Here is a 15,129-nt window from a genome sequence, read left to right as displayed (position 1 = left end):
GGGTATGAGGGGTGGTGGGGCTGGCTCCTGCCCAGGTGGAGGGTATTGGGTGGGGATGGCTCCTGCCCAGGTGGAGGGTATGGGGGGGTGGGGATGGCTCCTGCCCAGGTGGAGGGTATGGGGGGGGAGGGAGATGGCTCTGCCCAGGGGGAGGGTGTGGGGGGGGATGGCTCCTGCCCAGGTGGAGGTTATGGGGGGTGGTGGGGATGTCTCCTGCCCAGGTGGAGGGTATGGGCGGGTGGGAATGGCTCCTGCCCAGGTGGGGATGGTGAAGGCCCCAATCTCTGGCATCCGAGCTGTGCTCCTGACCTCAGTACAGACCTGGACCAGCTGAAGGAGATCATGAAGGTGACAGGGACGCCTCCAGCTGAGTTTGTGCAGCGGCTGCAGAGTGATGAGGTCAGTGGTCAGTGGTCAGTGGAGAGCTTGGTGGAACTGGGGGCAGACTCAGGCCTCGGTGCTGGCCCCTCACCCTTTGTTCCCACACAGGCCAAGAACTACATGAAGGGCCTCCCTGAGTTGGAGAAGAAGGATTTTGCCTCCATCCTGACCAATGCAAGCCCTCTGGGTAGGGCTGGCTAGGGTGGGGGCCACAGGGTGCTGTAGTGTGGGGCCTCCCGAGGTCTGGCCTGACATACCTTCCCCCACAGCTGTGAACCTCCTGGAGAAGATGCTGGTGCTGGACGCGGAGCAGCGGGTGACGGCAGCTGAGGCGCTGGCTCACCCCTACTTTGAGTCCCTCCATGACACGGAAGATGAGCCCCAGGCCCAGAAGTATGATGACTCCTTTGACGATGTGGACCGCACACTGGATGAATGGAAGCGTGAGTGGGGGGCTCTGGGCAGGGCCTGTGTGGACTTGGTGGGCTCTCTGCAGGTGGCCAGGCTCAGAGTTCTGGATCCCTGTCCCTGGGGTGCAGATCAGGCGAGGAGGACAGGAGGTCAGAGAGCAGTGTGGGGCCGTGTGGCCTGGTGGAAGTGACCTCGGGTTGGAGCTGAAAGATGAAGGGAGGGTGTTCCTGGCGGACTCGGCACAGAGGCTGGCACAGAAGGAGCCTGGGAATGGTGAGGGGCAGCTGTGAGTCAGGGCACCAGGGCCCACTTAGCCCTACCTGGCCCCCAGACCTCCTGCCCTTCCCCCATGTCCAGGCCAGAGACCCAGGCCACCCTGACACCCCCGCCATGTCCACTCGTCCCTATGGCCTCTCTGCTCACAGCTCTGGAATTTGTCGTTGCCTCTCCTTGCCCCATTTTGGGATCCCTCCCACCTGGACAGCTGTATACACAAGATAGTCCTCAGGGCCTCGCCTGTCCCTTCCCAGCCCCCCTGAGCAGTCCAGACCCCAACCCCGATAGCTCGGCACTATTGTTCCCGATAGCAGGGGCCATCCCCTCATCTTGGAGGACTAGCAAAGGCCCATGCAGCCTCAGGCTGGACTCAGGGAAGCCTCCCCAGCTCCCACAGCTATGATGTAGCCTGGGGCTGTGTTGGACCTGGCTTTATTTCTGCCCCAAGATGGCAGGCTGTGCTGTCTTCTTCATAGCTGCATGACCAGCCTGTGGCTGTGTGCCTAGGGACAGCAGGTGGGCACTGGGAGCTGTGCTGTGTTCCAGGCCCTGTCCTGGCTCTGCCTTGGGCTAGATGGGCTGAGATTCTTTACCTGTGCTCCTTAGGGTCATGGGTCCCTGAATGCCTGCAGTAGGGCCTCTACCCTTAGCTGTGTGTGCTTAGTCATGTGCTTATGAGTTTGGGCTGGGAGCAGTGGCTCATGCCTGTAATCCCAGCACTTTGAGAGTCTGAGGCGGGTGGATCACGAGGTCTGGAGTTCAAGACCAGCCTGGCCAACATAGTGAAACCCTGTCTCTACTAAAAATACAAAAAATTAGCTGGACATGGTGGCAGGCACCTGTAGTCCCAGCTACTCGGGAGGCTGAGGCAGGAGAATTACTTGAACCCAGGAGGCGGAGGTTGCAGTGGGTGGAGATCGCGCCATTGCACTCCAGCTTGGGTGACAGTGTGAGGTGTGAGGCTCTGTCTCAAAAAAAAAAAAAAAAAAAAAAAAAGATTGCTTATGAGATTGGGTTTGTTTGGTGAAAGGTTTCTGCTGCTAAACAAGATGACTTGAAACCATGGGCCGTAGGGCCCTCTCTGTAGTTCCCACCCACACAGCCGTGGCTCGGGCTTCCGCTCTTAGGACAGACTGTGGTGGACACGTGGCCAAGCCCTGGCCACCTCGCCTTATCCCTGGACATCCAGATCTAGGGCAATGGCGTCTTTACACAAACCTTCCCTCAGTGGCCCATACCTGTTAGGACTAGAGAAAGGCCCCACAAGGCACCACCGGGCGTGTCTGTGAGTGACTCCTGGGATGAAAGGCAAAGGCTGACCCCCCTTTCTGTTACACCCCGCTCCCCTGCCAGGTGTCACTTACAAAGAAGTGCTCAGCTTCAAGCCTCCCCGGCAGCTGGGGGCCAGGGTCTCCAAGGAGACGGCTCTGTGAAGACCTCTGGGCTCTGGTGGTGGCAGTGAGGACCACCTTCACCTTCCACCTGAGAGGGGACCCTTGCCACCTTGACCTTGGCTGGGGCTTGCATCCCAAGGTATCCGTCCGAGTGGACCCCAGGTTCCATGGATCTTCCTCCCCAAGCCCGTGCCTTTGCTGTTGGGCGCCCATCCTGGAGAAGTGCCTGAACTTTCTGGACAGGACCTCTGCCTGACCTGGGATGGCCTCTGAACCCTGGAGCAGTGGCCCCCTTGCCAGTTGCCCTCAGAAACCTTGGAGCTGGTGGGGCTTCAGGTCAGGCCCTGCTCTGGGCCATGCAGAGGAAGGACAGAGGGTGGGCACAGGGCACCAACTCAGGGACATCCCCTCTCCTGGGGGGCATCAGTGGACCTTTCTGCACCCCCAGCCTGGAATGTCATTTAGCTGTGTGGCACCCACATGGCTGGAAGGAAATAGACCCTTTTGTAGCTCCCTGCTCTGGCTCTGTGTCCTCATGCTGGGTCCCACCTTGAGGCCTCCAAGCCCTTGGCCTGCATATGGAGGAGACTGGCCTGAGAGCTCAGACCCTAAGAGCTAGTAGGGGGGCCTGAGCGTCCCATCTACCCCAGGCCACAAAGCTGGTGCCCACTTCCCTAGGCCTGTGCCAGTGAGCCTTAGAAGTGAGTCCACATTAGGACTTGGCCTCTTCCTCTCTTATGGGGTGGTGACCTTCCTCTAAAGGCTTAGAGTCTAAGCCACTGTGTGTGGATCCGAAGCCAGACCCAGGGCAGGGCCTGATGGGGAGGAGTGTAGGATCCATCCTAGTTCTCTGCACCCTCCAAGCCAGCAGGTTCCTGGGGAGGGAGGGGACACACTGGACACGTTGAGACCCCTCTGGTCCCTGTGGTGGAGTGGTAAGCACAGAGGGCTGGGTTTTGTTTTTGATCAAACCTTTAGCCCCCACCCACTACAATGCCCCTGTGGTATCTTTATGCCTAGGCTGCCCTCTGTGGGCCATTCAGTGTTTCCAAGGGTGGCTGGCGGCTGGACCATGGGCCACGGGTGCCTCCACACTTGTGCCAGGGTAGGGGTCACAGCAGAGAGAGACCAGTGAGGGGCAGGGCAGGCTGGGCGTCCTTGGTGGACATGCCCACAGCTGGCCCAGCTACATTGGGCCCACTGAGCTGCCACGACGGACTCAGGCCTTTATCCAGCGACCCTCATGCCTTTCCAGGCATGGGGGCAGGGGGCACGTGACCATTGGCTCTGGAGCCACGCTGATTTGTGACATGGCCGCTGCCTATGCTGGGCCCAACTTCCTGCCACAGCTGGCCTGAGGAATGGGACTGGGGGCCCAAGACTGTAACCCAGCTGGACACGAACTCTGGTTGGGGCAGGGGGGTCCCTGGGCTCCAGGTGGGCTCAGGTCTCCTCTGCAGACACCTTGCTCCGTCCCAGGCCTCCAGCCTTCCTCGATCCCTCTCTGTCCTCGTTCCCTCCGCCCCCCACAACTCCAGTCCAGCGTCCCTGCCTCCACCCTGACCTTGACTCTGAACTTGGGCCGGGCTCTCACTCCCTCCTTAAGCCTCGGGGGCGGCGCTGCGCCCCAATGCACCGCCCTGAGCCGGCCGCAGTGCCACCTGCGTCCCCAGCGGCTCCTCCCGCCCCGTGGCTTTTGTCCTGCGGACCCCGCGTCTCACTTTCCCTTCACCCCGACTCTCCCCGCGCCTGGCCCGGGTGGGCCTTGGGGCTGCGCTGGACCCTGACCCGGGAGCGGGGTCAGAAGGGAGCTCGCAGGGGTGGGCTCGGGTGGGGACCCCGCCCCTCTAGGGGGATCGGGGCGGAGCCGAGGGGGAGGCGGAGCCGCAGCGCAGCTCGGAGGGCGGGCGGCCCGGCGCGCCAAGGTGTCCGCGCCTGCTGGTTCCTCACTCCGGGGCGGGGCTCGCGGCAGCTCGCGGAGCACCGCGCCGGGCGGAGCCGAGTCCCAGGCGAGGAAGCCGGAAGCCGGGCGCGGGGAGCCTCCCGCTTCCACCGCCGCCCTGCTCGGCGCCTCCTGCGCGCCTGGGACCGCGGAGCCTTCCTGGGTTCTGTGCGCTCCCGCCAGGCCGGTGCCCCCCGCCCGGTGCCCGCCGCCTGCCGCCCGCCTGGGCCCCAAGCAGGTCCCAGGCCTCTGGCTAATCCTGGCCGACGGTGGGGACGGGCAGTGCCAGGCACCGCTAGCGAGGCCCTTTGGGGACCCAGGGTGACCACGGCGCAGCCATGGGGACCGCGCTTGTGTACCACGAGGACATGACGGCCACCCGGCTGCTCTGGGACGAGTAAGTGGGACCTGGCCGAGGTGGGGTGCGGGGAGGGAGCTCTGGACTGAGCTCCCCATCTGCCCCAGCCCCGAGTGCGAGATTGAGCGTCCTGAGCGCCTGACTGCAGCCCTGGACCGCCTGCGGAAGTGCGGCCTGGAACAGAGGTGTCTGCGGTTGTCAGCCCGCGCGGCCTCCGAAGAGGAACTGGGCCTGGTGCACAGGTCTGGACGGGGGCGTGCCCCATGATCGGGGGAATGCTCACCTAGAAACAGAGGAACCTGGGCCAGCCCCGAGCCTGCCAGCCTCGAGGACAGAGCCTTTTCACATGGACCTCGGGTGGGCTTGAGGAAGCAACAGGGTGGCCACTCTCACCACCAATCCCAGCACACACAGGCTTCCTCTCCCGCACTGCCACCTGCTCCTGCTGGTGACCCTGCCTCTCCTGCCTGCCTGTCTACAGCCCCGAGTACGTGTCCCTGGTCAGGGAGACCCAGGTCCTGGGCAAGGAGGAGCTGCAGGCGCTGTCTGGACAGTTTGATGCCATCTACTTCCACCCGGTGCGTGTCCTTGGACACTCAGCCGTCCAGACACACAGGCACCTGCCTCTGTGTGTTCACAACCATGGCTGCCAACCCCAGCCAGTGTACCCTGCTCTGTGCACGTGACCATGCCCTGCACACCTGCCTGCTGGCACTGCCAGCACCTGGGACTGGCCTGTTCTGCTCAGCAGCTGAGGCCTTGCAGCCTGGCACAAGTGTGGGCATGGCTTGCAAAGGGCAGCAGGGAAGGCAGGGGGCTCATCCGTGCCCCTGCCCCCACAGAGTACCTTTCACTGTGCGAGGCTGGCCGTGGGGGCTGCACTGCAGCTGGTGGATGCTGTGCTCACGGGAGTGGTGCAAAACGGGCTTGCCCTGGTGAGGTGAGAGCTGCCTCTAACCCCGGCTGCTCCTCCACGGGTGGCCTTGTGAGGGGACAGGGCGACCCTGACATGCCTCAAATCTCATGCAATAGGCCACCTGGGCACCACAGCCAGAGGGCAGCTGCCAACGGGTTCTGCGTGTTCAACAATGTGGCCATAGCCGCTGCACATGCCAAGCAGAAACACGGGCTGCACAGGTGTGTGCCAGGCTGGCTGCAGGGGTGTGTGCCAGGCTGGCTGCAGGGGTGTGGGCCAGGCTGGCTGCAGGGTTGTGGGCCAGACCACACAGCAAGGGGCGGTGCAGGTAGCGAGACAGCTCACCCCACACCTTCCCATCCCTGGTGGGGCTCCTGGAGGTGGGAGGCCCTGCCCCTCGGCCACCAGCGCTGTCTGTGTCCAGAATCCTCATCGTTGACTGGGATGTGCACCATGGCCAAGGCATCCAGTATCTCTTTGAGGATGACCCCAGGTGAGCAGGGGTGTGGAGTGTGCATCCCCATTTGTGGGGTGCGCAGCCTGGCCTGGGAAAATCCAGGGGTGAGATACAGACATGTGCTTAGAGGTCAGGGTTCTGTGGGGACTGCAGAGCTGTGGAGGGCCCTGACCTCTGACCTCTGACCTCTGACCGTGGCCGGCTGTTGGCAGCGTCCTTTACTTCTCCTGGCACCGCTATGAGCACGGGCGCTTCTGGCCTTTCCTGCGAGAGTCGGATGCGGATGCGGTGGGGCGGGGACAGGGCCTCGGCTTCACTGTCAACCTCCCCTGGAACCAGGTGCCCACCCTCAAGCCCCAGGCCCCCCCGGCCCCCTCCCCCCAAACCCCTCCCCTGCCCCACAGTTCAGGATGTAGCCTGGGATGTCCTGCCAGGTCGGGATGGGAAACGCTGACTACGTGGCCGCCTTCCTGCACCTGCTGCTCCCACTGGCCTTTGAGGTGACTGCACGATGGGCCCCTCCAGGGCAGTTGGGTGGGAGGGAGGGGAACTTGGTGCCTGGAGCGCCACAGGGAAGGCAGGAGGGGAGGGTTATGAGCTGCTCCACTCCTGTGTGGCCGGGAGGGTGCTCAGGAGGGGCCAGGATGGGCCTGGCTCACCCTCACCCGGGCTCAGCCTCTCTCTTGACCCTCCCCACCTGTCTGGCCTGTAGTTTGATCCTGAGCTGGTGCTGGTCTCGGCAGGATTTGACTCAGCCATCGGGGACCCTGAGGTGAGGACCTGGCCTGGCCAGGGAGGGCTTCTAGGGTCCTGGGGTCCAGGCCCCCCATCACACATGGCTCTGGTTCCAGGGGCAAATGCAGGCCACACCAGAGTGCTTCGCCCACCTCACACAGCTGCTGCAGGTGCTGGCTGGTGGCCGGGTCTGTGCCGTGCTGGAGGTGAGTGACGGGAGAGCACACAAGGAGGGTTCCTGGGCCAGGAGCATGGGAGCCAGGTGCCCGCGGGGTACTTGGGAGGGTTGTCCTGCCCAGGATAGAGAGCCAGGCAGGGGCCCTTCCAGTGATACCCCATCCCAGTGACATCCCTGCCCCAAACATGTCTCCGTCCTTCTCCCAGGGCGGCTACCACCTGGAGTCACTGGCGGAGTCGGTGTGCATGACAGTGCGTACGCTGCTGGGCGACCCGGCTCCACCCCTGTCAGGGCCCATGGTACCGTGTCAGAGGTATGAGGGGAGGGAGGGTGGGCAGGGCTAGGGCGTGAGGCCAGGCATCACCACTGTTTTGTTTGCCCCACAGTGCCCTGGAGTCCATCCAGAGTGCCTGTGCCGCCCAGGCTCCGCACTGGAAGAGCCTCCAGCTGCAAGGTCAGTGTGGCCGGGTGCTGGGCTGCAGGGTCCCACCTCAGGCTCCCGTGCAGTGGCTTTGACTCTGAACTGTCCCTAGATGTGACCCCTGTGCCGACGAGTCCCAGCACCCATTCCCCAGAGGGGAGGCCTCCACCTCTGCTGCCTGGGGGTCTCATGTGTAAGACGGCTGCATCTGCACTGAGCTCCCTCTTGGACCAGCCATGCCTCCACCCTGCACCTCCTCTCTGCCCAGCTGTTGCCCTTACAGCGCCAGATATCACATTGGTCCTGCCCCCTGATGTCACCCAACAGGAGGGGTCAGCCCTGAATGAGGAGACAGAAGCCTGGGCCAGGTGGGCAGGGCTGGCCTGGAGAGGAGGGGGCCATGTGAACACCTGTGCCTGTGTGTGACTGACGTGCAGTCGCCTCATGTCTGTGTGTCCCTCTGGTTTACTACAGGCCACTCGAGTCCCTGGCCCAGGATGAAACCCTCACTGCACTTGGAAAGCTCCTGTACCTCTTAGATGGGATGCTGGATGGGCAGGTGGGGGCACCTGGGAGGGGTTGGGGGTGCTGTGGACCCAGGGGCAGGCAGCAGGACCTGTCAAGGAAATGTGGCCTGTCCAGAGGAGGGGTGGGTGGTGCAGAGCCACATGGATGTGAATGTCGTCTTGTGCCGGGGGTTGCTCTGCACAGCCCCAGGGGTGGGGGTCACTAGCATGTCTGACCACAACTTCTTCAGTTAAATGCTCTGTGGCAGAGAGGTGAAGGGGATGATTTAAAGTATAGATTTAGGCACGGTGGAGTGGTTTGTGCCTGTAATGACAGCAGTTTGAGGGGCCGAGACGGGAGGATCGCTTGAGCCCAGGAGTTCAAGACCAGCCTAGACAACATACGGAGACCCTGTCTCCACAAAAAATAAAAAAAATCAGCCAAGCGTGCTGTCATGTACTTGTACTTAGGAGGCAGGAGGCTGAGGCGGGAGGATTGCTTAAGCCCAGGAGTTTGAGACTGTAGTGAGCTACAATTGAGCCACTGCAGGCCATGCCAGCGTGGCTACAAAACAAGACCCTGTCTCAAAAAAAAAATGTGTATATATATGTATAGATATACACACACACACACACACGCAGACTTAAGCATCTTATTTGCAGAAATGGAATGATAAACACACACACATATATATGTAGACTTAAGCATTTTATTTACAGAAATGGAGTGATATACACATATATTACATATATATAGACTTAATGTCTTACAGAAATGGAGTGATTTGACCTGAGTGTAGAGAAAGGCTGACAACAGCCACGTAGAGACCGAATGAAGGGAACTGTGGGTCTCTCTAACTGGCTTGGGAGTCGGCTGGTACCTCACCCTGGGGCACTGTTTCTTCATTCCACAGGTGAGCAGTGGTATCGTAGCCACTCCACCCTTGGCCGCAGCAGCCACCTTGGATGTGGCTATTCAGAGAGGCCTGTCCCATGGAGCTCAGAGGTAAGCCTCACTTGGCCATCCCGAGCCTCTGAGGGCAGGACCCGTGGGCACCCCATCCTGGCTGGCCAAGCAGAGGGCTCTGGGAATGGGCTCCAGACAATGTGAACACAACCTGTCCTCAGGCCAGCTCTTCCTCCAGGCTGCTGTGTGTGGCCCTGGGACAGCTGGACCGGCCCCCAGATCTCGCCCATGACGGGTAGGACTCTCAGGTCTTGTATCTGTCCAGCCATGCATGTGGATGGGCATGTGCCTGTGCCCCAGGGTGACGGGTGGGTGGGGCACTGTGTGGTCCTGAATGGAGCCTTCCTCATCTGGGTTCTGGAGGGCTGCTGGAGGCAATGCCAGGTGGGTCTCCAGCAGAGGCTCGGCAGTCATAGCATCCCTGCCTGTGGCCTGTGGCCCGTGAATACTCTTCCACCTCTGCCTTTGCTGCCTGGGCTTAGAGGGGTGAGCAGGGCCTTACGCTTATGCATGTGTCCTGGAAGGAGGATTTTGTGGCTGAACATCAGGGGCAAGGAGGCGGCTGCCCTATCCATGTTCCAGGTCTCCACACCACTGCCAGTGGTGAGTGATCACGCCATGTGGCAAGACAGGTGGTGGGGAGACTGGATGTGTGCAGCTGCTGCCTGCTGGCACTGTCATGACAGCAGGCCTCTGGCCCTTCCTGTCTCCCTGCTCCTACTCCAGGGGCCCTGAGATTGGGAGGTGGGGGGGCCAGAGCCAGCAGGAGGGGTATCCGTAGATGAGGAGCTGGGCTCTGCTGTCCCCACAGGTGACTGGTGGGTTCCTGAGCTGCATCTTGGGCTTGGTGCTGCCCCTGGCCTATGGCTTCCAGCCTGACCTGGTGTTGGTGGCCCTGGGGCCTGCCCATGGCCTGCAGGGCCCCCACGCTGCACTTCTGACTTCAATGCTTCGGGGGCCGGCAGGCGGCCGAGTCCTGGCCCTCCTGGAGGAGGTAAGCTGGGCAGGGTGGAGGTGCTGTGGGGTGGGAGGAGGGGAAGGACCAGTGACTGCCTCTGTCTTCGCTCCTGGCCCAGGACTCCACACCCCAGCTAGCCGGGATCCTGGCCCGGGTGCTGCATGGAGAGGCACCTCCTAGCCTAGGCCCTTACTCTGTGGCCTCCCCAGAGGACGCCCAGGCTCTGAGGTACCTGAGAGGGCAGCTGGAGCGTCAGTGGAAGATGCTGCAGGTGACCAGTGCCCTGGGGCCCGGTTCTGCCGCAGAGCTCGATGGGGTGGGGTGGGGTGGGGTGGGGAGGAGAGGGGAGGGGAGGGGAGGGCAGGGGAGGGCAGGGGAGGGGAGGGGAGGGCAGGGGAGGGGAGGGCAGGGGAGGGCAGGGGAGTGCCCTGAACCAGCTCTAGCGCGGGAGGCCAGCTGCGCGCCTCTGCCCGGCTCCTGTTGCAGTGCCGTCCTCAGACCCGGTGACTCGGACCCCGGCCCACAGCTCCCGCCGCACCGGGGCACGGAGCCCCGCCCACTCCCACCCCTCCCACCTCTGCTCCCCCGCCTCGCCCCTCCCGGCCCGTGCGCCCCACCCTCGCTCCCATCCCGGCCCCTGCGCCTCGCTGCGCTTCGCCCGCAGCCCTGATGCAGTCAGTAAACATCGGCCAAACGAAACTCTGGCTCTGCCTCCGTCATTGAAGACGCTCGGCCTCAGTCTTCCACCCGGGGTGCCGGACTCAGGCCGGAAGTGCGCCGCTGCGCAGGCCTCGCCCCCTGACGGGCCGCCGGCGTCCCCGTGACGTATTTCCGGCGCGTCCGCGCTGGCGCTCTCCACAGTCGCGGCTGTGACGCGACGGAGGCGGCGGGGGTGGTAGCAGGGGGCTCCCCGCGGGTGAGGCCTGGAGAACGGGCGGACCTGCGGAAAGCCCCGTGCGGGCCAGACCCCGGGACCACTCGGCCGCGCTCCCAGACTCTTCGCTGCCTGCGAGCCTCAGAGTGGCACCCTCTCCTGGCCGTGTCCTCTCGTGGGACTCGAAGAACGCGCGCGAAGCCGGGTTCGTCCGCTGTGTGCTGCCCGGGCGCACGTTCCGCTCTTCGCGTTTGCCGCGGTTCCGTGACTCCCTGGAGGTTGAGTGCTGCTGAGTGAGAAGAAACCGAGCTGGCTGCCGGTGGGCTGCCGGGCGCCGGGCAGCCTGCTTACTCCGAGAAACCGCAAGACCTCCTTTAAAAAGACCCGTGCTGAGCTCGTGGTTGGAGAGGCTGCCTGTCGTTCGGCCCCTCCCGACCTCTCTCACGCCGTCTTCCGGGGCGTGGGTGAAGCCCGGGTGCGGTGTTTTCCCACGTGCCAGGGGCCCGGAGCTGAGGAGGCGCGGGCATGGCCAGCATCACGCAGCTGTTCGACGACCTGTGTGAGGCCCTCCTGCCGGCTGCCAAGACCCACCTGGGCCAGCGCAGTGTGAACCGGAAGAGGGCAAAGCGGAGCCTCAAGAAGGTGGCCTACAACGCGCTCTTCGCAAGCCTTTTTCAAGAGGAGACTCAGCTGCAGCCCGACACGTCAAAACTACCAGCGAGAAACAAGATCCTCATGTTGTCCTTTGACTTGAGAGTGGGTGGCCTGGGCCCCAGGGCTGACCGCTTGGAGGAGCTTGTGGAGGAGCTTGAAGCAGCCCCTTGCTGTCCGCTCGTGGAGGTGGGGTCTGTTTTGGACCTCCTGGTTCAGCTGGCAGGGAGCGGCCCCCCTCAAGTGCTGCCGAGAAAACGAGATTACTTCCTTAACAACAAGCACGTGGGGAGAAACGTTCCATATGGCGGCTATGATTGCTACGACCTGAGTGTGTTGGAGAGGGACGTTCAGTCTCTGATCTCCAGAGAGGAGTGTTTGTGTCACAGCATGATCCAGGATACACTTCAGGTTATGGAGGCTACTCCAGGCACCGGCCTGCCCACCGTCGGGCTCTTCTCATTTGGTGACCCTTGTGGTGACAAGTTCGAGAGAGACACCCGGGTCTCACTCTTCGGTGCGCTTGTGCACAGCCGAGCCTACGACATGGATGTCCGGCTGGACCTGCCCCCCGTGCCGGACAGTGCAGACCTCTCTGGGCTGGCCATTAAGGTAGAGTGTTTGATTTTTCTCTGTCATCCCTCTCAGGGTTTGGAGAATGCTTTCTGTGACCTTTGTTCTATTTTTTCTTCTTCTTCTTCCTTCCTCTTCTTCGACAGGGTCTCACTCTTTCACCCAGGCTGGAGTGCAGTGGCGGGATCTTGGCTCACCACAAGCTCTGCCTCTTGCGCTTCAGCAATTCTCGTGCCTCAGCCTCCCGAGTAGCTGGAATTACAGGCACCCGCCACCGTGCCCAGCAAATTTTTTTTTTTTTTTTTTTTTTTTTTTTTTTTTTTGGGACGGAGTTTCGCTCGTTACCCAGGCTGGAGTGCAATGGCGCGATCTCGGCTCACCGCAACCTCCGCCTCAACCGGGTTCAGGCAATTCTCCTGACTCAGCCTCCTGAGTAGCTGGGATTACAGGCACGCGCCACAATGCCCAGCTAATTTTTTGTATTTTTAGTAGAGATGGGGTTTCACCATGTTGACCAGGATGGTCTTGATCTCTTGACCTCGTGATCCACCCGCCTCGGCCTCCCAAAGTGCTGGGATTACAGGCTTGAGCCACCGCACCTGGCTTTTTTTTTTTTTTTTTTGAGACGGAGTTTCGCTCTTGTTACGCAGGCTGGAGTGCAATGGCGCGATCTCGGCTCACCGCAACCTCCACCTGAACCGGGTTCAGGTGATTTTCCTGACTCAGCCTCCTGAATAGCTGGGATTATAGGCGCCCACCACTATGCCTGGCTAATTTTTGTATTTTTAGTGGAGACGGGGTTTCACCATGTTGCCCAGGCTGGTCTCAAACTCCGGACCTCAAATGATCCACCCGCCTCGGCCTCCCGAAGTGCTGGGATTACAAGCTTAGCCACCCTGCCCGGCCCTATGGCCCTCCTTTTATCATGGTGAAAGGAGGATAGTCCGGTGGCTGCGTTGTCCTGAGGTGGGGCTGCTGGAGTGGGCTTACTGGCGGCCACTCTCCTCTGCAAGGACAGCGCTGCCCGTCTGCTGGTTTTCACCTTTACCTAGCAGGGCATGCCTTTAAGCCACTTCTGCCTTGTAGAGCTGCTGTTTAAATTTAATTAAAAAAAAATGAAAAATTCAGTTCCTCAGCCCCACAAACCACATTTCAAGTTCTCACATGTGGCAAAAGCGTCTGTTTATGTTATATAAAATATGCAATTGGATACACTTTTGCTGTCTATAATCTGAGGTTTTTTCCTATGGTATTATGTAACTCCTCACTGAGTTTTGTATTTTAGTGCTTTATCAGTATTGCTGCAAGGATACATTGTTATTAGTCATTCTATTCCTATGAGATACCGGCTATTTATAAACATAATGCTACAGCAAATGTCTTGGTGTACAGTAGTTTTGTTTTGTTTTTTGTTTTTGAGACGAGTCTTGCCCTGTCGCCCAGGCTGGAGTGCAATGGCGTAGTCTCGGCTCATTGCAACCTCCGCCTCCCAGGTTCAAGTGATTCTCTTGCCTCAGCCTCCTGAGTAGCTGGGACTACAGGCTTGTGCCACCACACTCGGCTAATTTTTGTATTTTTTTTCATTTTCTTTGATTTCACATATTTTTTTTTTGAGACGGAATCTCGCTCTTTTGCCCAGGCTGGAGTGCAGTGGCACAATCTCGGCTCACTGGAACCTCTGCCTCCCAGGTTCAAGCAATTCTCCTGCCTCAGCCTCCCGAGTAGCTGGGACCACAGGTGCATGCCACCATGCCCGGCTAATTTTTGTATTTTTAGTAGAGATGGGGTTTCACCATGTTGGCCAGGCTGATCTCACACTCCTGACCTCAGGTGATCCGCCTGCCTCGGTCTTCCAAAGTGCAAGGATTACAGGTGTGAGCCGCCGTGCCTGACGTGTATTTTTGGTAGAGATGGGGTTTCACTATGTTGGCCAGACTGGTGTCAAACTCCTGACCTTGTGATATGCCCACCTAGCCTCCCAAAGTGCTGGGATTATAGGTGTGAGCCACCACGCCCAGCCAGTGTACAGTAGTTTTTTAATGTTTAGTGTGATTTTTTTTATGCTAGGTTTCCTAAAATGGAATTTCCAGGTCAGAAAGTTTCTCAAAAGCATTATTTTAGAAAGCATCTCAAAAAGTCATTGTAAGTTCCACTGAGGCTTATGTGTTACATGGAATGGGAAATTTGTAGTCTTAACAAATTATTTTGTTTAATTCCTTAAATGGCTCATTGGGGAAAAACATTGTATGGTACACATGTACTTGAGAAAAACAGAGAAATGTTTTGCTGGGTCTTTGCCTCTAGGAAGTAAATGGAACTTTGTGGATAAAGTTTCTGGAATTCTTATTGCCTTTGGATGAAATGTGGACATAGGAATGAGTGGCGGCTTATTCTTCCCTGTGTCTCCAGGTCCCACAGAGTGTAGATCAGTGGGAAGACGAAGGATTCCAGTCAGCATCCAACCTGACTCCTGATTCCCAGTCTGAGCCCAGCATGACCCCAGACATGGACCTGTGGGAAGCTGCACTCACCTACGAGGCCAGCAAGCGGAGGTGCTGGGAGCGAGTTGGATGGTGCGTACCCTTCTTTGCCTTGGCATGCAATGCCCCTACACCTGTGTGAGCATGGCCTTGGGTGTATGAGGGGTGTTGCTGACTCAGGGGCCCAGGCAGTTGTGTTGGGTTAGGGACCTGGAAGTTTCAGTTAAGATAGTGTCCAAATGCAGAGGGGCAGAGACCAGCAGCCTTTAAGGGGACCTTACCTCCCTGTGCCAGTAATCAGATCATACCTTCCAGGCGGAGCAGTAGGGGGCAGCTAAGTTATGTCCTCACTACCAGTCAGAGGTGCCTGAGAGCTGCCTGGCAGGGTGTGTGGTCAGTGCCAGGAAGAAATGCTTACCGGGCACTGGTTGCTGATGTAGGAGCCTTTCCCATCCGTGTCTGGAGGGGTTGGGGTGCTGATGAAGGAGCCTTTTCCATCCGTGTCTGGGGGAGTTGGGGTGCTGATGAAGGAGCCTTTTCCATCCGTGTCTGGAGGAGGTGAGGTGCTGATGTAGGAGCCTTTTCCATCCGTGTCTGGAGGAGGTGGGGTGCTGATGAAGGAGCCTTTTCCATCCGTGTCTGGAGGAGGTG

The 15,129-nt window shown here is 59.9% G+C and overlaps 3 protein-coding genes across 17 annotated transcripts in view; all 3 read left to right on the top strand.

Annotated features, from left to right (window-relative positions):
- The window catches only part of MAPK12 (mitogen-activated protein kinase 12), an 8,863-nt gene extending 5,883 nt beyond the window's left edge, over positions 1 to 2,980 (top strand). For all 3 annotated transcript variants that reach the window (XM_032266189.1, XM_032266188.1, XM_032266191.1), the window contains exons 9-12: positions 320 to 399; positions 490 to 568; positions 651 to 824; positions 2,422 to 2,980. In XM_032266189.1, coding sequence (XP_032122080.1) covers positions 320 to 399; positions 490 to 568; positions 651 to 824; positions 2,422 to 2,501 — 413 coding nt within the window. In that variant the 3' untranslated portion in view covers positions 2,502 to 2,980. The remainder of the gene's footprint in view (positions 1 to 319; positions 400 to 489; positions 569 to 650; positions 825 to 2,421) is intronic.
- Positions 2,981 to 4,376: 1,396 nt separating this feature from the next.
- HDAC10 (histone deacetylase 10) lies at positions 4,377 to 10,596 on the top strand. Of its 8 annotated transcripts, XM_032266178.1 has the most exons (20): positions 4,377 to 4,801; positions 4,870 to 5,004; positions 5,244 to 5,340; positions 5,605 to 5,702; positions 5,795 to 5,899; positions 6,103 to 6,171; positions 6,348 to 6,474; positions 6,570 to 6,635; positions 6,848 to 6,907; positions 6,987 to 7,076; positions 7,255 to 7,361; positions 7,435 to 7,502; positions 7,582 to 7,837; positions 7,944 to 8,028; positions 8,890 to 8,981; positions 9,121 to 9,177; positions 9,467 to 9,545; positions 9,754 to 9,936; positions 10,019 to 10,171; positions 10,387 to 10,596. In XM_032266178.1, exons 1-20 carry the CDS (start codon positions 4,743 to 4,745, stop codon positions 10,405 to 10,407), a joined length of 2,007 nt encoding a protein of 668 aa, XP_032122069.1. In that variant the 5' UTR covers positions 4,377 to 4,742; the 3' UTR covers positions 10,408 to 10,596. The 8 variants fall into 8 exon arrangements, 7 of the variants coding, with proteins under 7 accessions (XP_032122069.1, XP_032122068.1, XP_032122071.1 ...); XM_032266175.1 differs by having other exon boundaries at positions 4,391 to 4,801; positions 9,104 to 9,545; XR_004264938.1 differs by lacking the exon at positions 9,467 to 9,545 and having other exon boundaries at positions 4,395 to 4,801; positions 9,104 to 9,177; positions 10,387 to 10,409.
- A 604-nt stretch (positions 10,597 to 11,200) lies between these two features.
- TUBGCP6 (tubulin gamma complex associated protein 6) overlaps positions 11,201 to 15,129 on the top strand; it is a 32,864-nt gene continuing 28,935 nt past the window's right edge. For 5 of the 6 annotated variants that reach the window (XR_004264937.1, XM_032266174.1, XM_032266172.1 and 2 more), the window contains exons 1-2: positions 11,201 to 12,037; positions 14,408 to 14,571. Coding sequence is in view for 5 of the 6 variants with exons in the window: in XM_032266174.1 (XP_032122065.1) it covers positions 11,300 to 12,037; positions 14,408 to 14,571 (902 nt within the window). In the remaining variant the exon portion in view is untranslated. The remainder of the gene's footprint in view (positions 12,038 to 14,407; positions 14,572 to 15,129) is intronic. The other variant, XM_032266171.1, reaches the window with a different exon arrangement.

The sequence above is a fragment of the Sapajus apella genome, unplaced genomic scaffold (genome assembly GCF_009761245.1).
Source record: "Sapajus apella isolate SASKATOON/1434 unplaced genomic scaffold, GSC_monkey_1.0 scaffold156, whole genome shotgun sequence".
NCBI classification, from domain to species: domain Eukaryota; kingdom Metazoa; phylum Chordata; class Mammalia; order Primates; family Cebidae; genus Sapajus; species Sapajus apella.
The sequence above is the reverse complement of the archived record's forward strand: the minus strand, read 5'-3'. Positions and strand labels throughout refer to the sequence as shown.

What these genes read in the sequence shown, in the direction of transcription:
- HDAC10 (XM_032266175.1), top strand. Translation starts at nt 4,743, where the DNA reads ATGGGGACCGCGCTTGTGTACCACGAGGACATGACGGCCACCCGGCTG. An exon ending in TCAACCTCCCCTGGAACCAG is followed by an intron (nt 6,475 to 6,569) that starts GTGCCCACCCTC and finishes ATGTCCTGCCAG; the next exon opens with GTCGGGATGGGAAACGCTGA. An exon ending in CTGTCCCATGGAGCTCAGAG is followed by an intron (nt 8,982 to 9,103) that starts GTAAGCCTCACT and finishes ACCTGTCCTCAG; the next exon opens with GCCAGCTCTTCCTCCAGGCT.